A 26,579-nucleotide genomic window follows, 5' to 3' on the forward strand; every position below is an offset into this window, starting at 1 on the left:
AAAGAGAGAGAGAGAGAGAGAGAGAGAGAGAGAGAGAGAGAGAGAGAGAGAGAGAGAGAGAGAGAGAGAGAGAGAGAGACACGTGTTAATAGTGGGAATTTTGACACGATTAAAGGTGCTTGTCTGGCCAGGCTGGGGTGTGTGGTTGCTGGTTCTCATGTTCACACACGAGTGACCCGTATCTTGAACTCTGACCTCTCAGTACAGTTCTATCTGTGTGAGTCCTTGAATAACATATGTAATATAGCTTACATAATCCAGCAAAATAAATTATGTCTGTGGTGAACTCATGAACATATGTAATGTAAGTTTATGAACATAAGCAGTAAAACAACGGCATTAAAAAATGCAGTGAACTGAACAGAAACTGTAACATTCTGTCAGATAGCATTATCAGTTCCAAAGATGATTTTAAGACGGTTGAAGAAGGTACAGTTCAAGTAACTTTACACCACATGGAAAAGTTCTAAAGCACCGAGATGTTTAGGTAAACTGATATTATATAGTTCCTGCAATTGCATGAGATTATTTGACTGGTGATTTACTGTGGTGCAAGATTAGCCTACTACATTTCTACAAAGCAAGCAATGCTTGCCAAGTAGATAAACTCACCTTTAGAATGCTATTGCAAATCAGTGCATACGACCATTTGTGCAGTTGTCACCTCAACACACACCCCTTTCTGGCACATGTTTGCGCACCTACGTTGCACGCGTTGCCTGGCAGCGTGCCAAAATGAAGGTGTCAAACCACAATTTGACACGAGCTGCGTCTCCTTTATAAATGGATCCTTCGCTCAGATTCGTGAACATACTTCACCACAGACTCGAAGGATTAAGGACTTGCATCGCTCGGGAATAATCGTATGGAGTGCTCTACTTGTCAAACTAGGACTATGGAGATAACCATTAATTCTTGCCTTGGACATACCGGATATAATAATGAAAATACAACACGAGCCAACATACACGCGTGCTCTGTTTTGGAGACCGTGGACACAAGGACAGTTGGAACAAAGGGACTCTCATGGGGTGAGTTTATTTGAATCAAATGACAGATTAAGAGAGATAAATGAACGGCTGGACAAAAGCCTGTAATGTTCATATAAAAAACATAAACCGTGTTATTCTCATTGTTTCTTTGATCCCGCTAACGTTATTTTCTTTCCTTTCTTTCTCAGTTTTACGGCAAATATCCAGTTGAATTGATGCAAAGAAGCCCAACAGAAGCCCACATCCTGTAAAGTGAGTCTTATCTCTCAATCACATCACGTTGGCAGAGTTTCTGTTTTCATCATACGTGACGTAGACTATCAATTGTATTGGATTCCTGTGGTTTCTAACACAAACCTTGTTTCCTTGGTAGGTTATTCTGGCCTCGATCGCGCTGCTATGATTATCTGTATCAGGACGCCGAAGCGCTGCTTCGGAATTATCCCGTCCAGGCGACTGTCTGTCTTTACGCAGACTCCAGCAGCGACGAGGAGGACGAGAAAGAAATGTACTTGACAGATTTATGAATGACAATTAGATGGGACATAATATATTTGGTAATTTATTTCGGTGCGAAATTTGTAAATACGTAATTTAATGGATGCTTATCAACACCTTTATTTTTGTAATACTCTTTCAAAGTGTCACTATTTATATTAAAATATTTAAAGTATAACTACATTGTCCAGCTTGGTATAAAAATAAATATACAAAAATACATATTTGTTTACATAATGCCCAATTTATTTGTCGTCCATTTTTACCACATGATATGCTGTGATTCGACTATAAAATGAAATATGTTCAGAGAAATCATTAAAACCAATAATATCATTATATATTGTTTGGCAACAGTGGACAAATCATGTATAATATATACACCTTTGAAAGCTACTCTTGTTTTCATTGCTGTTACATCTCATGACTGGCTACCTGGTAGTGCCAACCAATTTAAGGTCTAAGTTGGTATTTATTGCATGTCTGAAGGATTGATGCATCATCCCTGCAAAACTGTGCAGTATGCTCTTTTGAACTTGATGAGAGAGGTAGATAGAAAGAGATAGATTGATAGAGCAATGACAGTGAAGAAAAAGGCAAGAGAGAAAGAGAGGGAGAAAGAGTATCAGGAGGAGAGAGATGGGAATTTTTTCTATAGCTTTGAGGAGGCTACCTGCAGAGACATTTAGTGACTGTACACTATGCACACACACACACACACACACTCATGAACACATGCAAACACACAAAAAGATACATGCACAAACATGCAGGCACACACATACTGTAAACACACATACACACACACGCACGCAGGCCAGTGCGGGAAGTTACTTTTTCATGCAGACCAGTGTTTGCTCGTTACTTCTTTAAAAAGTAACCCTTGACTTAGTTACCCTGTATGGAAAGTAGCTGTTTGCGCTACTCGTTACTTTTACGTTATGTTGCTCGACTTTGGACAGAACCCAATATCTGTCCTAAATGTGTTCTACATAAAGATCTATGGAGGACATAACAGGTTCTTTTGTGCTCTTTATTATAAAAAAATGCCACAAACAGAGCACTTGACAAGAAAACATTGGGCTATTATATAGGCTTCAACACCACCACTAAAGCACAATATCAAACAGCCTCAATGCACGTTATGGGCATATAGGTGAACACAAAATCCATAAGGGCTTATTTTATAGCCTTAAACAGGCTGAATATGACACATTTAGCTTGCAAAAGGCTGTTACTCTCTCAAAACACTTAAAACATGTAGCAAAAGCAAATCTTGCCTTCAAACAACACATCCTGTCGTCAAATCACTGTGTGATTTTAATCAATCATTACACAGTTACATACAACAAAATGCAAAACATAGTTCTCAAAATGAGCATTTTTGCTATGTCTGTTCAGTGTATTTCTCATTTTCTCTGGTATCAGAAAAAACTGAAAAGACTAAATGTACTGAATAAAAAATAATTGCATTCATTCCTCCCAAGATGTAACTGTCATTGACATGTAAGACTTACAGAAAGCATGTAGACACAACAAATTTCATTGAACTACAACTTGTCATTTTTCATCAAAATAGTTAACACCTTGTAGGCTACTGTTTTCTTCACCAAATAGGCTATATAATCCTGTAATTTCTCTAAATGTGCCTTAGATCCATAGCCTACTTGCAAATAGCAACACAGAACAGGCATCTCTTATGAATAATTACAGTAAGCAATCAGAAAAAAACTGTAATGATTGCTGATTGAAGAATTGTGCAAAGGAGTTGCACACAGGTGTATCAGAGATTCAGACTTATGCAAGGAATCTCTCCCACCTGGGAAAATATGTTTTCCTTTTGTTCAGCACAGGAAAGAAAACCAATGGAGTTTGGGTTTTTTGAATGACATCTGTGTTAACTGTTTTGCAAAAGGGTGTGAGAACTGTGTGAACCCAATGAAAACGTGTTTACACATTCGCAAGATTGGACTTCTGCTGTGCAAAGAAAGTGTTCATGAGGACCAAGAGGATCCCAGTTTCCTTAAACAGGTCAAAGCAATCGAGAAAAACTGGAATTAAATCAATGTCAAAAACTGGTAGTTAAATGCAAACAAAACATCTCCTGATGCTAAATGAAGCACACGTGACTATACAAATAAGCCATTTCAAGAAGACATGCTACAGGTAGGCTACAATGAGCAGATAATTGCCATAAGGTGATTGCACATTTTCTTTAAAGATTAAGAGGGCAACTAGCCTACGTCATGTGTTACGCTAATAAGCTCATGCTCTCCTCCTGTTGGAAGAACACGGCAGCTCACCAAGCCATCTTCAAATACAGGTTCGCATAGCAATGGATAAAACTTAGTCTGTTGGTTGTTTTATGTGGACACTTTTGGCTACGAGCTAGATTAATATTAAACGTTGAAATGAGTAGCTGAAGGTTACGCGGGAAAAGAGGGGTGCACAGTTATGTCAAGTGACGTATCGGCTCCATCTGTTCTGGAAGTGGTTTCTGTTGTAGGTAAAGCTGTTTGCGCAGGCGCGGCATTGACAGCCGCTCTCTACTTGATCCGCAGAGTGTGTTTAATAATGGCCTGGAAATCAGGAGGAGCTAGCCAAGCAGAGCTCGTCAACAACCTTCGCAGTAAGTTTTGTTATAATATAGATAATCTTGTGCTCAAAAGACCTTTGCAAGTCGTGGTGGAGTTGATTTTGACGCAGACCCTGGTGTTTCAAGCCATTCTTGTTCCCCCCCCAGACGTCCAAAGCAGCACCAGGCTGCCAACTGCCTAGCTAACATTAGCTAGCATAATGTTACATTGGCAGCAAACAGCAAACTGCAATGGTGCAGCTACGTGTAGCTAGTATTAATACCAGTGCACCCCTCGCCAAATGTCAATGTTTTCTCAGATGTTGGAATGCAAAGTAGCAACACAGCACCGTTGTTATAATGTTAACAATATGACCTATCGATACACTGTAACAAATTTGGTTGCTGCATTGCATACTGCTACTGTGCGTAATTTGTTGCTAGGAAAGCTAACAGTTGTCAGCTAGCGTTTGCTTGCTTATACACTGGCAGTGTGTAGCCTAAGCAAGTCTAGTTTTGAGCGAATTGTCTAGAAAATATTTTTTCAGTCGTGACCTTGGTATTAGTCGCTGTTATATCTCAGCCAATTCATGTGAGGACATGTTCATAATGTGTGCACTGGCACTGCATGTTAGCATCAGATTGGCCTGCTAACTATGTGACATTGGCTAACAGTGTCATCTTAGAACGTTTTTCGAATAGCTTCTACGTGTGTAGGCTAGTTTGTCTGTTTTAGATAATCTGCTAAGTTGTTTTATGCCATGCATTGCCATAATACTCTTGAGGCATTTTGTGTTAACGTTATGCTTTGTAATAACGTTACCACATGTTTTTTTAGTTTTGCTAGGAATTAGTTTGAATCATGCAAGTAATTGTCAGTCATAGCTGCTATTGCTTGCAGTTTAGTAGGCTATCTATTTAATGGGGACACGTTGAGGGAGTCAGTCGCTACCTAACTGTTGTTGGTGTTTATAGTTATTGGGTTGGTTATAGGAGAGTTGTCAGTAACCGTACCCACGTTTCAGTCCCGTATGCCTGCAGTCGCCTCCTGAACTGGCAGCACTTGAGAGGGCGGGGCAGTCTGAACCGCACCGATAAAAAACCCGAAATAAACGTAACAGTAGAGTAAAACATGCACCCATTTCGGTTAATTTCAATACATTGAATATTTCTCATAGATTTACTGACTATTCTATCGTTGTCATGCTAATCAGGAGGGTCAACGCACTCTGTTTCTCAGCAACTAGGCTACATATCAATGCACGGTTCTAGCTGGCATAGCACCTTTTAGCTGGCATGGCACCTTTTAGCCTCTGCCAGTTTTCCTGTTTTCACGGGGCTAAGCAGCTCGAATTTTTTTTTCTATTGCAGAATGTTAATGGCTTCATGTTTAGGACTTCCCCATCCCAAATTTGTAGAGCACTTAGTGATCTAAAGCCATTCAGAGTGTTGTTATATGCATGCCCACCTTCAAGGCAAGTGTCCAGTCAATTGGCTATTTTTAAATCCTGAGATATGTGATCTCTGGTTCTTCTGTTGCTCTTTTTTATGACTCGCAGTAAAAGTGAAGCTATGATTTAAGCCTAAAACAAGGGCTCTAACTGAATGGTGTTGCTCATCAAGGAAATTTCAAGCCACTGTTCTTACATTGTACTGAAATGCCAGTGATGACTGCCAGGTGATTGAATGACAGAGCAGTTTTGCTGTCAAGGCTGAGTAAAGTTATTTGTGGCATTTGCCGAATGCCAGGCATTCTTACCATACACAGGTGCGCAGTAGCCTACACTCTCTCTCTCTCTCTCTCTCTCTCTCTCTCTCTCTCTCTCTCTCTCTCTCTCTCTCTCGCATTTGTTTTTCTCATTTGTTCATTTGTTTTTCATGTTTTCGGCATTGACCTTGTCTGTGTTTGCCCATTGAATGATGACACCGTAGAAAATCAACCTGAGTGTTCTATAGACCATTTTCCCTTTTGCCTTATTATTTGGCTTTAGAGAGAATGAGGTCAGTGTGTTTAAATATGCACTGTCACAAACCTGCGTGCCTCCCCTCTTGCTGTGCACTGCATCTAAAAATCGGATGCTGAAGCGAATGAATATTTTACATCCTAAAAAAATGTTGTTGAATTTTTTAGAAGCAGCCGCCGATCCCCACCCCTCTGCCCCCTTGCATCTCCCTTTCTCTCCTCATGTAGCCAAGAACTGACCCATTTCGGCTGCCCCAGCTGCGTACGCACCTAAACTTAGCTGAGGTTGGATTTAAACAGGTCTGGCTGAAGGCAGTTGATTAAAATTCCTCATGTTTGACCTCAGTTGTTTTGTGGTGTGGTACACAACGTGTCTCCGTAGAATCATGTTTGTACACCGTACATGTCAGTTCAAAGACATAAACATGTTCAGCTTTCAGATGTCATGCACAGGCCAAAAGGCAACTGCTGTGTGCACCACCGTTGGCTTTAACAGCTGATCTGGGATCTGAGATGCATTGCATTGTGTGTGGGCCGACCTGCGTATCAAGGCGGGTGTTGTAGGGTCAGGGACCTACTGTAACTTGACCACAAGCAGCTGTCATTAGCACTTCCTGTCACTTCCACTATCTGTCTGTGGAATTTTATGATTACAGTAAATTCTTTGTTTGAATTGTTTTATCACATCATGCAAACCTAAAGTGTAGACTGCACGAAGCAAAACTGTCTGTGCACACAAATTGTGTGTGCTGTCTATGGGTTCAGTCAATAGCCTATGTCAGTCCAAAAGACTGACATGGTTGTTTTTTTGGTCTGAATGTGGTCATGTGTGGTGTCATGTGGTCACTTTTTTTTTGTTTGAATCTGAAAATGCCCCCTTTGTTGAGAAAGCTCATGTCTGGCTGTCGTCTCCTCTCCCACCTGTTGTGCGTCTGTCCCTTTTTTCTTGTCTCTGTACCAGAAAATGGAATAATCAAGTCAGATAAGGTCTATGAAGTCATGCTGGCCACAGACCGGGCTCACTTCTCGCGCTGCAACCCCTACATGGACTCACCACAGTCTATAGGTAGGTATCCTCTCAAAGACTGCAGGTCTACTGGCTTCTGTTCAAAACAGAATATTTTATTACATCCCCCACCCCTCACACTCTGCCTTGACTGTCTTATGTAATCTCTCTTCCTCTGGTTGTCCCAACAGGCTACCAAGCGACCATCAGTGCTCCACATATGGTAAGGCATCACGATGCCTTATTTGGGATTCAGTTTGTTTACATGCACTATCTCATTAGAAGCTATAAAGAAGTCATAAAACATTTACCCATGTGTGTTGATATTAATTACTTAGCTGGGTGATTTATTTATTAAAATATTCAACAAAATTTGGGTTTGTTAATAATATGAGTGAAAATAATTAAATAGATTTGATTGAGTGTGGTTGCTTTCGATGGTGGAGATGTGTGGTCTGATAAAAGTGGCTTTTACTCCACTGTCATGTGTAAATGGTTGTAAAGCTGTGGGGACAGTGACGATGATGATGATGATGCTGAAGAGGCTGCCCCTCTTCTCTCCCCCCAGCACGCCTACGCACTGGAGCTGCTTCACGATCAGCTGTACGATGGGGCGAAGGCTTTAGACGTGGGATCCGGGAGTGGGATCCTTTCTGTTTGTTTCGCACGAATGGTGAGCTTTTTCGTAAAAAAGAGCCTCAAGTATTTTTCTGTCCCAGATGAAGTTGTTGCACAAAATGCATTATTTTGTCAAAGGCAGAGTAAAAGTCAGTTGCCGGGTGTCAGTTTCAACATTTCACATAGATTGACCACACTTCCTGTTTTTGCAGGTCGGCCCGAAAGGGAAGGTCATAGGAATTGATCATATCAAGGAACTAGTGGACGACTCTGTAAATAATGTAAAGAAAGATGATCCCAGTTTGATATCTTCAGGCAGAGTGACGCTGATCGGTAAGTTCTGATGATCCTGTTTTATGTGTTTTGTGAAAGGTAGTGGGAAGATTGTGAAAGCATACAATGGCTGCAAACCTTAAGTTTGGTAGAATGAATATGTGGTTGTAGCATGCACAGTATTCACACACAACCCTTAAGTGAATGTTTCTTGGGCTATATCATAGTTGTCATCAGAAATGGTCATCTTGCCCAAGCCCGTCAGAATGTGAACCCTAGTGTCTCGCAGTAATAAGCTGTCAGTGTGTGAAGCCTAGTGTCTCGCAGTAATAAGCTGTCAGTGTGTGAAGCCTAGTGTCAGTCTGGCAGTAATAAACTGTGATGAGGGGGAAGCTGTGACACAAGATGCTGTACCATCTAACATGTTCAGGTCCAACTGCCCACAGGGGCATGGGTTCGACCCAGGGCTCTCTCTCTCTCTCTCTCTCTCTCTTTCTCGCTTGCTTCCTGTCACTTGTTACGGTCCTATCTGACTAATGTATTAAGATAAATAAGATGTATAAACTGTGTTGAATTATTTAGCGCTCAGTTGCAGGTTCAACCTCTTGTTCCTCACATACATCCTGCTCTCCACTCTAGGGCTGGGACGCATCATATCGTACATTATTTATCATTGTGACGTCATGTATTTATCATGGTTTTTACCATATTACCCAACTCTATCACTATGTAAACCCCAGTGTCAATTGCGCAGTAATAAACTGTGTTTTGTGTTACAACTGAATTATTGAGTTGCCTGCAGGTTCAGCCTCTCGTTCCTCACAGACGCCCAGCCCAGCCCACTGCACCCTCCTCTCCCCTCTCCCCTCCCCTCCTCCTTTCCTCCGGCTGGCACTCTGGCATACAAGCTGGCATCCGGCTGTGTTGGTGTCTGCTGCGGCCTCTTCTGCTGTGGCAGTGCCTACTTTGACACCTGGTGTGTGTGTGTGTTGCAGTGGGGGATGGCAGAATGGGTCACGAGGCAGAGGCACCCTACGATGCCATCCATGTTGGGGCAGCGGCACCTACAGTGCCACAAGCAGTAAGTCACCTGTGCCACTTTATCACCTTAGAGAACTAGATAGGAAGCATGTAAGTGTAACCCAATGAATTGCCACTTCCCATTATGATGCGCAATAATTCCCTGGTAGCCCCTAGATGCGTGCACGAGACAAATGTTAAAAAACAACAACAGAAAACGGTCAGTCGGTAAATGAAGAAGAAGTAGCACTACGTCTGATGAGACGGAGAGAAAGATTGAGAAGATTTAAAATACGGATGACTTCGAAATCATAATAGATACTTGGAACTACGAACGAACATTGGAAAACAATATAAAGATCCTCTTTCCCCCGCACAAAGCTTTTATGATCACCCTTTGAAAAGAAGAAAGAAGACTTTTCCCTTGTATTTTGTATGGTACTGGAATCCTTACTGGTTTTTGTTGTACCCCGAACAAACCCCGTTGCCTTGCCCTGGAACTCTTGGATACCTTCTGGATTTCCCTCATCGTCCTGGATTTGGATTCATCATCGTCACCATCTACATCAACTTGCCCCTTCCTTTTTGGACTGCCTGTCAGGCTACACATCCCCTTACCTTTGTGATTGTGGTAGGATCTGGACATTGCACTTTGCACAAGTTGGACTGAACCATTTCCCCTTTTCATTTATTTTCTTTTCTTTATTATTTTCTTGAGTGCACTCACATTTTGTTTTGGGTTGGGTTTTATTTTGTTTAATTTATAGTATATAATAATATTGGATAATAAATATAAGACAAGATATTAGGTAATATAGTATAAGGTTAGGATAATATATTAATAGTATTTTAAAAAGGAAAATACAATTAGACTTAGATATTAAATAGAACAAAAATATAAAGTAGTACATGGATATAAATACAATAAATAGAATATTAGAATAGAACATATAAAATAGCATAATAGAATAGTAAACAGATATAACACAATACATCTCTTTTAATATTGATATTGAAATAACTTAAACTGAATTGAATGACTTTGACCTGTGAAATAAACTATATATTTTTATTATAAACTTTATCCACGAGTGCGTGTGTTGTCTTTGGGGTGAGTACTAGAATCTGGTCTAGTAAAAACCTACACCAATCTCCACTGAACCTAGATATTAGACTGTCCCTGCGCAAGTATAGGCCATGACCCTGTCGTGCAGGTTACATAAGCAAGGGGTTTCTTTTGGCAAGACTCAACATTATAGGCCTCTTGCTAGTGCATCTCTGGTATTATTATAGAGTTTAGTAGCAGAGCATTAAGGTGTTATTATACATACTAGCAATTAGTCTGTTACATATAACTTAATGGCTACTTAATTGCAAAGTGCCTGTAGGCCTACTTGTTTGGAACATGCTGATGTTTGGCATTACATTTGTGAAGTCTTCAACTCCTGATGTCACCTTTCAAAGTACTCGAGCAATTCACTGCACACCACATACTGGGGTTTCAGTCCCATTTTGTCCTCAATTTAAGTGAATCCATGTCCTACTTCAAATATTCAGGGTCGTAGTCTACTTGCATATACCACTAAACCGATGTCTAACATGACCTGTCACATTAACATTGTCTATGTCCATGGCAACGACTGATATACGAATAAAGTCCATCAAAATAAAGATCTGATATTAGATCTGATAAAGTAGCACTTTAAAGCTCCGGACCCACCCAGAACGGTTCTGCGACCCACTTTTGGGTTCTGACCCACCAGTTAAGAAACACTGGTCTATAGACTGACAGACATACATGAGTTGAATAGAATGACCACTGTGATTCAGTCCTGCATATACCCATGTGTCTGCACCCATGCGTGTCAGAGGAGCCCATGTGTTTAAACCCATGCGCCTCTTCCTCCCCCTCCACAGCTCCTGGATCAGCTGAAGCCTGGCGGACGGCTCATCCTGCCCGTGGGTCCAGCCGGGGGCAACCAGATGCTGGAGCAGTACGACAAGATGGAGGACGGCAGCACCAAAATGAAGCCCCTGATGGGGGTGATTTACGTGCCTTTAACAGACAAAGACAAGCAGTGGTCCAGGTGGAAGTGACTTCCTACTCCCCCTCCCCCCTCCCTTCTCCCCCTCTGGCACAGGTGAAATGGTGGGGTCTGGAGCAGACAATCGATCACAAAAAGGGGCCTGCGTGTGCTGCCTGCCTGTCATCATTCTTTGCTTCCCCCATACCATAGTAACTGGCTGCACGTTTGTTTTTTTTTAATTACATTTTTAGTTATTTAATTATGTAGTTATTTAACAATTCACATGAACGGGTATTGCAGTGCTTGATATACAACCTGATATATGAGTGAGTTTTATTTATTGATTTATTAATTTTTAATATTTGTATCTATTTATGTATTTAATAGAACATCCAGAATAGATTTGTTATGTTTGAAGCTTGGTTTTGTTTTTCTCGATTGCAGTGACAATTTTAGTTTGTTGTGTAAAGAAAAGAAAAAAACGTAATACCTCAGGTGCTGCTTAACATTTAGAGCATGTCACCCATTAATGTAAAAATATACAAAATACAGAAACGTGTATTTTGAAAGGAATTGATCCTTTTTTTTTAAATTGTATTATGTATACCCAATAAGCTTCCCATGATTATTACTTGGATCATCTTTCAGCTCTGAACAGAACTAATTATGAATAAGTGAATGGTATAAGGGCATGTGAAGTCCTGCAGAAAACCTTTGTGCATGAACCTTTGATTTGTGCATGCAATAATGAATGAGTGAGTGTGTGAAAGAATGAATGAATGAATGTGCGATTGACTGAAATCTGAGGCAGAGTGGAGCTTAGTGGACAGTTTTGTCTGTTTTTCTGTATTGGTCTATGTAACTCTGTCCTGTTATCTCTCTTAGGGATGAACTCTGAATCATCAGACCGGCTATATCCAACATTTCACTCTGAACTGGGGTGGGGGGAGTTTGGACTGGCCCCAAGCCATTGGATTTCAAACTAAAAGCTTCATTCTAAAGCAAAAAGGAAAGAACAAACGGCACACACCCCAGCATTGCAGTTGTAATTCAGTTTTTTTTTTCTCTCTCCAGTTGTGGAAGAGGGTTATAAAGTGAGGTAATCCCTCTTGTAGGTGTATGGACTATGAGTTATTTAATGTATACTACATATAAGGGGGTTATCTTTTTTTTTTTTGTTCATTTCCTCAAGTTTTCCTTTTGAAAAAGGCAGTTTTGGTGATACATTCAGTATTGGAAGCCTTTTTTGTTTTCTTTTTATTCTCCTTTTCCCACGCATTTCAGCTGCGAAGGAACTGAGTGCGGAAGAATAGGAACCTCCTCTGAGCTCTGCCGTTTGGCTTTAAACTGCCCACGGTGGAGAGTATAACAAAATCACTTCACAGTAGCTGCCGTGTGTGCGACGTGCTGGTCGGTGTAGATAAATGAATCGCTCTTTGACGCTAACATACCTTTGACGCTTCCTCCTCCGCTAACTGTAAGGAGAGCCACACAGCGCCTGCAGTTCCACAGCGGCTAAATTCCATCCCCATGTGTAGTTGTTTGATATGCAGCACTAAACACAAAGTGGCATTGTCGATGTCCCTAGTCTTGGCACAGTGGAACATGTGAGTGGACTTTCCCCCCCCCCCTTCTTTTCGCTCTTCTGTTTCACTCCTCCCATTCAGCCTGGAACTGGCTTTTCTACACAAACACCAATGAAAAAAACGTGCACATTAACAAATGAACTGGGCTGAGCTTTGATTTTTCTCCTCCGACACAGTTGTATTGCCCGCTGACTCTTTGTTTTCCCTGACAACGTTGTATGCTGGCCCCACTTGTGGTGACTTCCACAAAAAAAAGAATGGCTTTGCTAAAATAAACCTCGACGCAAAGCACATGAATGTCTTGCCATTTTCTTTCTGTCAACATGGTTTACCCATGACTGTAATTTTTATTTTTATTTTTATTTTTTTGGAATGGCACACTAAATAAAATACAGCTTAAAAAACTTTTTTGTCATCATCGTAGGATTTAGCAGATCAGAATGTAAAGCCAAAGTTGGTGTTGCACTTTTTGATGTGTAAGACATTTTTGAGAGTGTAATCAGTTGTTGGTTGGTAAATGAAATTCCTGCAATTATTTGCATCTCACAAACTACAGGAATTACATCAAATGTTGGATTCAGAAGTTGGATTTTAAGAATTTATCATGTCAAGTCAAAGGATTGTTGAAGGTGAGTCATATATGTCACACACTGTGTCACATTTTGTGTCCTGTCACGTATGGGATAAGTTTATTCCTCAAAATCTCAGACCCACATATACAATTTAGATATGTATAATATATGTATAAGACACATAGAAATGTATACATATTTTCTTATGTCTAGTGTTAAAAGATGTTTACATTGAACTAATTGATGTAGAACAGCCAAAGCGGTATTCTAACGAGATAGAAATCACACAAAGCTAAGAGCATCTCCTGAAGTCATGATAATCAATCAATATCAATCATGATAATCATCATTGTGTTCTGAGGTAACTACTAGAAACACCAGCCATGTCTGAAGTACACAGACATGGACCAGACAGGTCATTACTGATACAGACTTGCTTTAAGTCGTGGTCTTTCATTTGTGAAAATATAAACAAAGTCACATGTAGTTGCATAATGGAGGTATGTCCTGAAAAATAACTCATTTTATGGCACAAATAGGAGATGTCCATCCACAATCAGCAAAAACGTTTTGAAAATGTGAAGAGAAATATATATTTTTTTCAAAAAAGCAAATGATAAACAACAGGTACACAAAAGCCATTACAAATGAGACAACAAAAGCTCAACAGCACATTTTTTTTTAAGGTTTAAGGATAAATCTCTGTGCAGAGAAGGTTGAGTTTTACCCTTAAAATTGAAGAAAGGACAAAAAACGAATGGAAAGCGGCCAGGGTGTGAACCCAACTTCAATTTGGGAGGCAGGAGGAAGATGGACAAAATAGATTGATCAGAGAAAGACTGCATCTCTCTCTCTCCTCTCTTCTCATGGTTTGGATGTTTGTCCTGCTGGGGCTCCTACAAGTACATGCCATTGATGAGGTAATCCGACTCCTCGGTGGTCAGTGGCCGAGCCTTCTTCAGCTTGTGTCGCACAAGACGCAGCCGACAGCCCACCATGAGCAGCAGCAGGGCACTGATGAGGATGCCCAGGACCAGTGGCAAAATGGCCCCTGAGTGCACAAAGAGAACACATGGAGTTGAGTTAGTCTCGGGACTTATCATGACTCCAGGTATTCAAATCCCTACTTTGAAAACTGCAAAGGTGAAACACTTCCACATATACAATGCACATTGTCAGACAGACTGAAGTGCACAGCTGCTGAAGTGTGCATAACAATGTGCAATACAGGCTCCAACTACAACAGTTAAGTAGCAATAACTGATATCTAAAATTGAAATAACCAACTACTTTACAGGGAGCACAATGAGTTTATGCAAAGAGGGCTGCATCCATCAAGTCAAGTCAATGCACTGACTTGCAAACATCTTCTCTTACAGAAACGTCATTGTACAGTCTAACTCACAGCCATCTTTGAAAAGAAGTTTAAACTCCTAAACACTTGATCCTTGTTTAAACTACTACTACCACAGTATCCTAGATTAGGGAGCAAGGACCTAACACAAGGAGCTGGTCTAAAACTTGGTGGAGCCATAGCAGGGCAGGGCGTGAGAGTGCTCAGTGCTGCTGAGATCTCACAGGCTCCTTTGCTCAGCAGAGCTACAGCACTCTCCAGGGAAATCATAGAGGAAGTTGCAAATGAGTCAGCAGGACTACTGCAGAGGCTGCTGGGAAAGCCTACACATGGCCATGGACTGAAGGGGGTGATCTGAGAACTGATGCTGTGACGGACGTGAGTCTGTTGGTTCAACTGGGTTCAACTGGACCCTGTTGGTTCGGCTGGGGGAAAGTTTGAAATCAACACATTTTGCACCGTTTCGCTATGGCTTCCTGATTGAACGACATGTTTAAGTTGTACAACAATATGCAACAGGCTGTTGAGGTCGTTTTATCTTGTTTGGTTTCTCTTGTTTAGAGGTGCTAGCCTATCAGCATCGACATGCATACTAAACCTGCCGTACTAATGCAGTGATGATCACAGCATATCCACCATCAAGTAATTTAGAGATGAAAGATAAGACTTAAAAGTTGAAAAGAATATGAAAGTATATAAGTAAGTATAAGTATATATACTCTTTTGATCCCGTGAGGGAAATTTGGTCTCTGCATTTACCCCAATCCGTGAATTAGTGAAACACACTCAGCACACAGTGAGGTGAAGCACACACTAATCCCAGCGCAGTGAGCTGCCTGCAACAACAGCGGCGCTCGGGGAGCAGTGAGGGGTTAGGTGCCTTACTCAAGGTCACGTCAGCCGCGGCCCACTGGTCGGGGTTCAAACCGGCAACCCTCCGGTTACAAGTCCAAAGCGGCCACGGCTGCCCCAAATATATTTTTATTTCTATATTTACAACTATTTCATCAGGCTAACACATTTTAAAACGAAAGCAAACAATTGCCTTCTCAGAGCACTTGCCCAAGCAACAGACTTCAACGCAGCACTCTTTAACCATCTAAACACAACCGAGCATGCAAAATTACCAGAACTTACTGAAGGTACAGTAGGAGCAATACACTTAGTTGCTGCAGCCTGCAACCTGTTTATCGGACACATAATGATATAATGAACTGATAGATTATGAAGTACCTGACTCTGGTGGTGGGTGTCCTCCTAAAACTCTGTGAGATTTTGAGACAGGAAGACTCTCCGGTTGGAGTTCAGACACAGCCACTTTGGAAAACACAGCTGAGGGGAAAAAAACAAGAACAAGAATGTTGGTCTAAGTCATGATCATGGAAGGAGAAGACTTGGGTAGTATCATTAATAGGGATTTCAGAAGCAGAAAACACATACCCATCTCTGTATGTGGATTAGGAGCAGGAGCTGTCGTGGTCTCTGGTTTAGCTGGAGCTGAAAATTATATTACTTAACTTAACATCAAGAGTATAATATGCTATGAACGTATTAGCAAATGTTGATGTAATGATAACATATTAGTAAACGCTAGTAAGTGTTCACAGTTTTATAAAACTCTTGCTAATTAATGGATAACAATTTCAAACCCTTACCAGGTCTTTGTATACATTCATTGATGCAATCTGAATCTTGCAGAAAGTTGTTGTGGTTGCCTTTGCAGCCACCATAGATAAAGTGCTTGCACTCCCCTGCATTTGGGTCATAGTACCAACGAGGGAAAATGCCCTTGCATGGTCCAACCACAGGGGGCGATGTACATTGCTCTGCAAACAGAGGTGAGTGAGAATTAAGACAGAGAGAGAGAAAGAGAGAAAATGTGTGTGTGTGTGTGTGTGTGTTGGCAGGGGACAAGGTTTCAGTCTGGACTCAGGTAACCATGGCATACTCATTACTGTTTAAGGGATCAGGTGGCTGCAAACAGGGGAAGCTTTGTGTCCAGACCCCGAGAACCTGCCGAGATGGGATAATATACTGGGCAGCTGTAGCTCACCACTGGGCCCATGCTACAGGACTAGGCCCTCTGCACTCCAAACCCACAGATACACAGTTCACTTTCATTCATTTCAGCTGCCTGTGAGATCCTCAATCTGTGTAAATCTAGGTAAACCGTCTATTAAAGAGACCTTCTGCACTTGGTTCTCTGGATTTCTGTCCTGCCATATTCTTGCATTGCCGAAGAGTGACTCTGATGGACTACTGTCGGTTAAGGCTATAGGGTGCACTGCCTGATTTGAGATTTGATCTGTTTCCCCGTTTCTCCTTCTCTTTGCTCTCTTTGCTTCGTATTTGTATTTTCACTGACAGGCCCAATCCCTGACCTTTACCTTTGACTTTTAAATCCTCTAACTGAATACAGACTGAAGGTCACCACCCACCGGTTTACAGAGGCCTTTGTAAGCCGCTCCAGATAAGAGTGTCTATGCATAAATAGTAATGACAATAAAGTACAAACAGAGACAGACTGCACAGAAAGCAGAACTTCCTTGGTGGAGGTAACAATTGACTCGTATAACTATGCATGGTTTAATTACGTAATTGGTGCTTGACTGATATGCTTAAGTCCATATTGAATAGTTGAAAAGATGACATCTGGTGCCATTGTAATGTAGACTGAATGGAATTCTGAATTCTGCTGAATGGAGTTTTGATGCTGCTGCAAGCATGAGATGAGCTAGTGATGGGAATGCACTGTTTGACTTAATCTTTATTCATTTGGCTGATGCTTTTATCCAAAGTGCCTTACAGAAGTCAGGGCCAGTCCTTATCCACTACTACACTGCCATCGACTTGTCTGAGTACCACGCTTTGTTAACCCTTTTTTTTTACCTGGTATAAGTTCATTCTGTGGATTGTGGCTTTCAGGGGCGGCCGGAGGAGGTGGCTTGCTTCTGGTGGGAATCTGACCCACTGATGGTCTAGCCTCCTCCATGGTTGCCTTGGGTCTGGTTGGTATCATGGACTGATCGGCTGGCTGAGCTTGCTGAGGCGTAGCAGCATGATTGACAGTCTTCCTGCCTCCATCAACTAGAGAGGGGAAACAAAAGCACAGTATGTGAGTCATCTTAGGATAACTAACAGTCCGATGCTTATGTTAATTGAACTCCTCTCTCTCCTTTCAAAATGTTTGAATTTATTATTAGATGATTTGGTAGCCAACCAAATGTAATTTCATCTATTGAGAATTTCAGGCTTAGATTATTTTATTATGCAACCTTGAAGCTGCTTGACTTTCATGTTGGCATTAGAGACATTGTAAAAAGAGGACAAAGGTTAGTGTCCAGAGTATGGGTCAGGTTTAGGTTTAGGTGAAGAGAGACACGCACAGCTATGGCAGAAGTCTTCATCCGAGCGGTCTGGACATTGCTGTTTCCCATCACACGCGTAGCTGATGTCGATGCAGCAGCCATCATCGCACATGAACTGGTAGTGGGAGCACGAGCCGATGCACGCTGCGGACACAGATGGCCTCTGGTTAGCTATGAAAGGCTTTCATCAGGCCCACTGACACTGGATTTCTCTCACCAGTCAATACACATTACGGAGGGACACTGGTAGCACAAGTAGGATAGCTGAAACATACATGAATGCATCAAAGATAAATTCAATATAATTTCTGAGATTCATTCAGTGTTAGTGAAAAAAGGAGCCGATTCATGCCATAAGGACTAGTAATGCAGAAGTAGGACTAAATTCACAAGAATGTAAATTGACAAAAAGTTGTAGAGAATTGACACATCTTCCAAACAGATGCTTTTAAGTAAGACTGTACTGTATCTTTGGTGGAGACTAGGAGATGGTTCGCATTAAGTCATTTCAGCAGTGTCCTTGTAGTGTTTTTGCGGTGACGGAGTCAGAGAAGGTGGGGTGGGATATATGTGTGTGTCAGACAGTCCTGATGTTTCAGCATGACCCTTCTCTTCTGATTGCCTCTCAGCCTTGGTAGGTGACATAGATTTTTTGCAGCATCTTTTCTATCATCTTCATGCTCGTTATCTCTGTTTGAGTGATGAAATTCAGGGAAGTTTGATGGCAATAACTGGCTTTGAGTCATTTCACCACTGTCCTTCTTATGTTATGTTTTTATGTCCATTGTGGAGAGGGATGTTTATGTTCCTCCAAGCTCTTCATTTAATTTACGTAAGTCCCTGCACTGGCCTCCAGTAAATAACAGAATTGCACTACTGCTTGTCACTAAATGGAACGGGACTTAATTACCCATCAGACCTCTCAGGTGTCAGGAGAATTGTTGTTGGTAAAACCCACTGTTGATGAAGATGATGAAGCAGCTTAAAGCTGCTATGCGGTTTAGCTCTTGAACAAACTTCCAGATGACATCAAAAATGCCCCAACTGTAGCCAGTTTTAAATCTAGACTTAAAATCAAACTGTTTTCAGATACTTTCTGCTAACTGATCAAATACACTTCCTGTTAATCAGATGCACTCTGTCTTTTAATTATTCTACTTTGTCTTTTATGGTTTTTAATTATGGTATTTTATGTACTTTTTAAACTATTTTTGACTATTGCCCCTTTATGTTTTTTTTACTATTGTTCTTTGCTTATATTTTATGTAAAGCACATTGAATTACTCCTGTGTATGAAATGTGCTATTTAAATGAACTTGCCTTGCCTTGGTGGAGGCAGTGTGTATTGCTGTATTAGTATAAGTATTGCTTATCAGAGTGGAGGGGTTTGGCATCTCTTTTTTTCAGCTTATGCATACAACTGTGTTGGTTATCGTAGAGTTGTTGATGTCTGATGATGACTTGTTCAGTCTGTACGACTACTGAGCGCTTATCAGAGGGTCGGCTCAAGGTCGGCAGAAAAAATGTTTTTAGTTAGGACTTTGGCCCCAGTCTAACTGAGTTCTAGTGCTATTCGGTCTGAAATATTGTCTATAAAATTGTCTATAAAGTTCATCCCAACTGCAAAGCCGACTTTATGAGCCCGGTGTTTCAACTGAATAGTTTGGTAAATACAATACTTCGCTGTGCTGGGAGTGGGCCACTGATGAAAATGTATATTCCAAGCTCATGTACAGACAGGTGTTCTGTTTTGTTTTGTGTCAGACACAGATGGATTTGAAGGTGGCATACAATCATCCTTTCCCCTTCTAAATGTCTCATAGTACAAAGCTTGGTTTTGTTTACCAAGTAAAGCTTAGGTTTAATGCAAACTGCAAAAGTGCTGACAGGCATTATTTTAGCCATACATTTCTATACATTCATAAATCTAAGATAAATGTAATTTCCAAATTGCACTCAAGGTTTCTTACAACAACAAAAAAACATTTGAATTCCTCCAAAAAAACATCTCGGTAAAGAATCTCACCTTGTCAACATTTTTGATTGTTTATTTCAAATTATGTTCTGCCTATAAAAACGTTCTATTTTAAAACCATTTTGACATGAATCCCCAGTTCTATGCTAATATCAGGTTCACACTGCCGTAACATTACTAATGTCTTCATATTTTCCCATCTCTCATTCTTCAGCTCAACAACCTGTCCTTATACTTTGTGTAGTAAACTGTCTGGGCGTGAGCCGTGATGGACGTTTCTCACCTTCAGAATGACGCTCAGGAGCCAGCACAGTGACGGAGACGTTGTCCGAGCTCCTCTGCCCCGCCGTGTCTGTGACGGTCAGCTGGAACACGTACACTCCCACCTGCAGGTCAGTGATCTTCAGCAGACCTGGATGGGTCACCTTCAGAGAGATGCGCACTAGATGTCATGCAGTGTCCAACGTAAAAACCTCCCAACACACACACACACACACACACACACACAAACACACATATTGGCCCCTCTGGCCAGTACGTGAGATTTCTGCTGGCCCCTAGTGTACGGTATATTTGCTGGCCTAAAAAAGTGACTTTTATACAAAACATTTATTACGCTGTAATGAGCTCCCTCTTTAATTTTGTAGCCTCACATGCTTAGCTTCAACCAGTTAGCATCACAGATGAGCTGAGGTCATGTCAGCAGTGAGAGTCATTTGGTAATTAAAAATGTCACCACACAACTTTGAAAAGATACAAGTACTCGGACTCTGAGGATTTCTTGATTTCTTTCTTTCTTTATGTTCTGCTAAAAACGTTCATTTGTAGGATAATATGCACATTCTGCTCTATTCCTTTGCATTCAAATAAACTTCCCATTCAGATCATTAAAATCAATCCGGCTCCTTATCCTTCCAGATGCATTATATTCACTGTGATGCTTAATTCTTTGACAAATAGTGTCGAGCATTAGCCCTGTGTGTCCCTCAAGCTCCTGAGTCCACAGGGAGTAACAATGGGGCTTTTTGTGCTCAGAGCAGGTGGGGGAGTACAGCTCCCTTATCTATATCTGCACAGCAAACAACAGCAGAGCCTGCTCTCCCACCCCGGCTCCATTTCAACACGCCTAACGCCAGGTGCGGCGACACTAACGTGGACTAAACACATCAAATGTGAGTGTAAAGTGTTTCTGTGTGTAGCCCTGCATGTGGACATGTTTGCTTAACATTATCTTTAGTCCCTTGTTATGTGACTAAACGCCGTGCTGACTCTTTCCTCCTCTCTTAACTGTGTATAACTAAGCCTGCTCCACAGAGTTTGAGGACAAGCGGAAGCGTGCCACATTAAAAAAGTAAATGCAACAGGATGTATCTGAGATACAGTTTCTGTTGGCACAACCAGAGGGCACACTATGTACACTACAAATACACTATGTAGCCAAACAATCAGTTCATAGCCAATGTAACAATCTATCTAATTCTCTGTTTACTTATTTATTGATTGATTGACTGATCTATCCATGTACATGTCTCTACATCCAAGTATTTATCACACAACTACCATGTACTGTATAATACAGAGTATTGTATTAATTCCTAACTAAGATCTCCTCAGCTCCCGCACACTGTCTTCATTTGCAATTGTACTGTTTTTTAACTGTTTTTTACTGTTTTGCAATAAAAAAAACAGTAGAATTGCAAATGAAGAGAGTGTGCGGGAGCTTCCTACTTTCTTTGACATTGGTGACCCTGTGGTCCTTCTCCGACGCACCCGTCCCAAGGAGGTGTGCAAAAGCACAACTTTTTTAAATGCAAAAGTATTACCTTCATTGTTACAGAGGGGTTCCCCTTGACCAGTGCCCATTCATAGTGGGCGACCCCATGGTCATCCACACTGTCCCTCCCGTCCAGTACAGCCCAGTCAGTGGGTAATTGGACCATCACATCCTTGCCGGCATCAGTGCGAGGTGGCTCGTCCATGTCTGAAAAGTAAACACACAGTCCACTTCAAACACTGATTTGAGTTTGTGCCTGAAGGCCATGTGTCTTATTTTAGAACTGAGAGCTGAAGTTAAAGTTTAATTCCCTGTCACATGATAAACTTGAAAAAGTGGTATGTAGAAATTCATCTGTACACTCTCTTCACATTAGCTACTTGTATACATACTTGATCAAACATTCATAAAGTTATATGTGTTCTGAGCATTCTGACATTACACAACTCACAAATGTAGGATAATGGTCAACGCTCGCTATCAGAAGGGCTAAATAAAGGAATTCTGCACAGCAACCATTACAAAAGACTGTACAAAAGGATAGTAATCCAACAGGAATAGGCTAGTATAGATATTATAGGAATCTTATAGTAGGCCTAATTTGGGCTACTATAGAATCACTATACGACTAGGCCTACCATAGGAACACTATAGAGGGTAAGGAAGGATATTGTAGAGGTATTGTAAAACATAAAAGAAATATTATACACTACCATCGATCTACTATAGAAAATAATAATATAGCCTAGGCTACTACTGACAGACCAGTAGACCTGTTGCCGGCCATCACGCATAGCCTAATTACCTAGTTCGGATGTTTCATCTTCTGCCTGGTCGTCCAGAGGCCTCCTTCGTGGACTCAGCTGCTTGCTCTTATCACTATTGCTGGGGGCAGCTGCGGGCCGATGCGCTGTCACATTATGAACCCGGCTATACGTGCTAAACCCCTGCTGCATTGAGAATGTACACACGTTTTTATTCCTGTACGTGCAGTTGAACAAATAGCAACCGAGGCTTTCTTCTGACTGCTTGAGGTCCTCCTGCATCACCGCCACGGTGCAGTGCGGCTCCAAGCAGCAGGCGTGGAGGCAGTCCTTCCAGCTGTACACTCGGCTCGGCGCAGAGAGGAAGGTGGCGCCTTGTTCGATGGAGTCCCTCGCCCGGATGATGTGCTCCTCCATCTCGGTGAAATCACTAAGGCACACATCCCCTGCGTCATCGTCCCTCGAATAAGCTTGATCCTGTTGCAGCTGTTTGCGAAATTCTTCCAGCAACTCCTCTACTCCTGATATTTTGGATTTTAAATCTGACAGGCCCAATTGCGAGGACCGTGTTAAAGCTTGAGTCACCCCAAATAACAAGAAAACATACAATACTAGTCGACGGTGATGCAATGTTTTGAGTAACATATTTACGCAGTAGATCACCGTAGACTATCCCACAGTTAGTTCTCAGTCACGGTTCTCATCCTTTCCCAAATCGTCCACATTAAATTCACTCAGTATTTCGATCCTCAGTAACGTTTGAGAGGATGAAAGCAAAAATCAGGCTAAACATATAGAGGTTTATGATGGTGGTGACGGGTTCCTGCGCGTGGGCGCCGCTCAGCACTAGCACAAAAAGACAGCTCCATCCAGCGATTGAGAAAGACAGAGAAGTGCTGACGTCACTATATGATGGAAAAGATGGAGTGCCGACTGATCGACTGTAATGAGGACTATGCTAGAATTTACAGGAATTTAAGGAAATACTTCATTTTTTTTATATTTTGTTGTGCGTTATCGTCCGTTTGGTTAGGCTGGGGAAAACGTTATTCAATTCAGCGTTGCACTCCTTGTCCTCATAACATTAAAACTAGCCTTAAAATGAGAATCTTATTGTAGCCTATGTCAATAATGATCCATGACATAAAATACAAGAATGTCTATGATAGTTTAGGGACCGTTCGGTATTTATGGAATGGACCACCGGAGGAAAATAGGGGAGGGTCATTACTTTTTATTCTTTGTTGAGGGGAGGGTCGCCCAACTTTTTTTAGTCTAGGAGGGAGGGTCACCCAACTTTTGTATTCATGAAAACAGCAAAATTTGGGCCGTTGCCCAGGGCCTCGCGTCTGATAGCCCTCGCACCTGGCCAAAGATGACATAAGCGTTTATTCTTCATTAACGCCTATTAGTAGAGTGTGGCTACCCGACCCGAGCCCGACGGTAGCCTATCCGACGGGCCGGGTCGGGTTCGGACAAATATTTAGAAATTGTAGTCGGGTTCGGACACATGGGGCGATATGCATTGGAAGCTTTACATTTAAAATAGCTTATTATGTTGGGTAGCCAACAGATCTGCTTTACATGATGCAAACGTTTGTTTTTTGAGAATAAAATAAAATGTAGGCTAATAGTCATCTCGTTCAACTGAGGAGGATTTCCTCGAGTTGCCCCAATTAACGTTGATGCTGCATATAGATCAGTGACAGAGGGACTGTAGTTTCAAAGACTGTTGCAGTTCATTTCAAGACTTTTCGTCAATGGTAAGACTATAATTCTACTTGCTTGGGTCTCTTGTTAATGTGCGCTGTGTGTGACCTGCGTGTGTGCACGCTCATCTGATTCTGTAGACAAGAAATCCGTTTGTTGTTTGTCCCATTTCATGGGCTAAAGAAAGACAGGCTATCCACAAACGTGAACGTTTAATCACTAGCATGGGAATAACTGAGGCATCATCTGCGTCGGGCTCGGCTCGGGTTCGGACATAAAAATGAAAATGCCTGTCGGGTTCGGACGCAACTCTGTCAGACGCGGGCCGGGTTCGGACAGAAATTTGCGGCCCGAACCTCACTCTACTATTAGCCTAAAGCTTACGAGGCTTAAAGTTCCAAAACAATGATCATCAAAATTCATCCGGTAGTCCTTTAAATAAATAACGAACAGTGCCTTACAGGTGGCTATAATAAATTACTTTTGTGACATAACATAATTGCAGTGGTATGTATTTGCCGCTAGAGGTCACAATAGTATCTTTATTTTCACACCACACGTGTGTAGGCTTTTTTTCTCCCAAACAATGTTTCACTATGTTATGCAAATACAGTAGCCTCCATTATGCACATAAATAGAAAAAGATCTTAGGCCTACTCGCTTGGCAAATAAAAAGAAAAGTCATTAATAACTTAGGCTATGAGACCACACGGATTGACTGTAGGCCTATTAGCCTACCCTGTCAAGGGTACAGTTCCTTTAGAATCACCTAAGCCTATGCATTTAAATGCACCTCTTTTGAAAGAGATCGAATTCCACATGGTTAATAGCCTACTCTCCACTCTACACGTAGTAGGCCTATCTCTTTAAAGGGGAAAAAGTTCCCACCCAGGTAAGTCAGCCAGACTCCACCCCGAATGCGTGAAGCTGTGCAGGAAAGATAATAGTAGAAATAGGGCGGCCGCAAGGCGATGGTGTTGGTGGGAGTAGGAGGAGTGAACGCAGGCGAGGCAAAGGCATGACTGATTTCATAACTTGAGTGCTTGCAACATGACATAAACAGTAGTGGCGGTAAGTCATATGGTCCGGGGACGTTGTTACCAAGCCCTCGAGGAAATTGCTTTCATTGTCAACATGATACAGGAGGACCGTGGATTTCGAACGTGGTGTTGGAGTTAACTTACAGTACTAGGCAGTCTACCCTGCGGAATCATGCATGCCCGTGTGTCATTCGATGGGAACGTCAAAGGTTTTGTTTCAGACTTGTTTTGACAACTCTCAACACGGATCCTTAAGTGTGTCGTGACTTAACAGCATGGCTGTTACTGTACGATGTTGATCGCGCTCATGGACAGAAATGAGTATTTTGTTTTGAACGTGAAGCTGCTTTCATTATGTCGTGCGCATTTATAGTCTTTGAAACCTTTAAAATCGCGTTGAACGATTGTTCTCCGATATAGCAACACAAAATGTCACTGGGTTAGAATGCGTAAGGAAGGCGTCTCGTCAGCACCGAAGTGTGTGTAAGCTTTTGCCGTCTGTTACCTACACTGGTATTCAGCGTCAACAGGATTTGCGCGTTCATCAAACGTGAACAAGATGAATCCAGATTTAGAAGGTGTCACTCTGTCGGTGCCCTCTCCGAGTCCCTCTGTGGAAATTCATGACAACAGCGGGGGCCTACTGAAACCCCACGACGAAACTGGCTCCAGCGGTGGCACCGTCATCCCCGCTGCCGGGACTTTCTGGCAGGACCCCACTGCTCCGATGAGCTTGAGTCCGACCGTCCTGACCTGCACGGGGGACGGCGGCGGGCATATGACCACGGGGAAAAGCAAAAGCAGACAGCTCACTGTTGCCTACGTTATCAACACAGAACTCACTCAAAACTACACGGCCGAGAGCATGGCCCTCCAGTGCTTGAAAGCAGCGTGCGACATTGTGGGCTGCAAACTGGAAATTGTGAATTTTGGGAAACTTGACTTTGGAGAGACCTCAGTGCTTGATCAGTTTTATAACGCAGGTAAGAAGTAGAGCAGGTGTATCATCTTTCAATGCATCTACATTCACCCGTCAAAGCTGAGTATAATTACACCTCTCTGTTCTTCTGGTTCACATTAGGTTGCATGTTTTATTTGAACCATGCATGAAACATCCAAAGACAAGCCAATACTCTCTGAATGAATTCTACAGAGTTCTCTATTGGACCTGGGTTACAATTTGAAGCTCCTTCATAAGGACCAGTTTACCAGACAGCACTGTCTGCCTGTTGCTTATTGTTGGGGTTGTAGACCAGTGGTTCTTAAACCCCCCCCCCCCCCCCCCCCCCTCAATGTCAACACCAAAGGCATTAATGTCGGTGGCAGCGTTTGACAATCTGATTTATCACGTCCAAAGGATAACTAGCACTCATCCCATGTAAGCCCATAACTGGCGCTCTTGTGGCAAAAAATGGCTGCATAGTGTTCTGGTACTAAGCTTACATACAGCATCTTTGAGCTCAT

General features: G+C 41.9%; 3 protein-coding genes and 1 long non-coding RNA gene across 9 annotated transcripts in view; 3 read left to right on the forward strand and 1 right to left on the reverse strand.

Moving 5' to 3' along the window:
* Nucleotides 1-720: 720 nt before the first annotated feature.
* LOC121712214 lies at nt 721-1,528 on the forward strand. Its single transcript, XR_006032552.1, has 3 exons — nt 721-1,031; nt 1,181-1,244; nt 1,366-1,528. It is a non-coding gene; the product is annotated as an uncharacterized LOC121712214 (long non-coding RNA).
* A 2,323-nt stretch (nt 1,529-3,851) lies between these two features.
* On the forward strand, nt 3,852-12,965 carry pcmt (protein-L-isoaspartate (D-aspartate) O-methyltransferase). 2 transcript variants are annotated; one of them, XM_042096280.1, is made up of 8 exons: nt 3,852-4,119; nt 6,990-7,094; nt 7,226-7,257; nt 7,603-7,707; nt 7,865-7,985; nt 8,921-9,006; nt 10,863-11,086; nt 11,858-12,965. In XM_042096280.1, exons 1-7 carry the CDS (start codon nt 3,945-3,947, stop codon nt 11,040-11,042), a joined length of 804 nt encoding a protein of 267 aa, XP_041952214.1. In that variant the 5' UTR covers nt 3,852-3,944; the 3' UTR covers nt 11,043-11,086; nt 11,858-12,965. The 2 variants fall into 2 exon arrangements, with proteins under 2 accessions (XP_041952214.1, XP_041952213.1); XM_042096279.1 differs by having other exon boundaries at nt 3,978-4,119; nt 10,863-11,032.
* Nucleotides 12,966-13,042: 77 nt separating this feature from the next.
* Nucleotides 13,043-23,243, reverse strand: lrp11 (low density lipoprotein receptor-related protein 11). The gene is made up of 9 exons (XM_042096259.1): nt 22,407-23,243; nt 21,651-21,808; nt 20,111-20,252; nt 17,871-17,996; nt 17,374-17,571; nt 16,140-16,310; nt 15,925-15,981; nt 15,718-15,816; nt 13,043-14,181 (listed from the first exon to the last, which is right to left on the reverse strand). The coding sequence occupies exons 1-9, from the start codon at nt 23,008-23,010 to the stop codon at nt 14,027-14,029; spliced, it is 1,710 nt and encodes a 569-aa protein (XP_041952193.1). The 5' UTR covers nt 23,011-23,243; the 3' UTR covers nt 13,043-14,026.
* A 714-nt stretch (nt 23,244-23,957) lies between these two features.
* map3k5 (mitogen-activated protein kinase kinase kinase 5) overlaps nt 23,958-26,579 on the forward strand; it is a 64,672-nt gene continuing 62,050 nt past the window's right edge. For 3 of the 5 annotated variants that reach the window (XM_042096237.1, XM_042096238.1, XM_042096239.1), the window contains exon 1: nt 25,032-26,098. In XM_042096237.1, coding sequence (XP_041952171.1) covers nt 25,675-26,098 — 424 coding nt within the window. In that variant the 5' untranslated portion in view covers nt 25,032-25,674. Of the gene's footprint in view, nt 24,129-25,031; nt 26,099-26,579 lie in introns of those variants that run through there. The other 2 variants (XM_042096240.1, XM_042096241.1) reach the window with 2 other exon arrangements.

This window comes from Alosa sapidissima, chromosome 6 (assembly GCF_018492685.1).
Source record: "Alosa sapidissima isolate fAloSap1 chromosome 6, fAloSap1.pri, whole genome shotgun sequence".
In the NCBI taxonomy this organism is placed as follows: Eukaryota; Metazoa; Chordata; class Actinopteri; order Clupeiformes; family Clupeidae; genus Alosa; species Alosa sapidissima.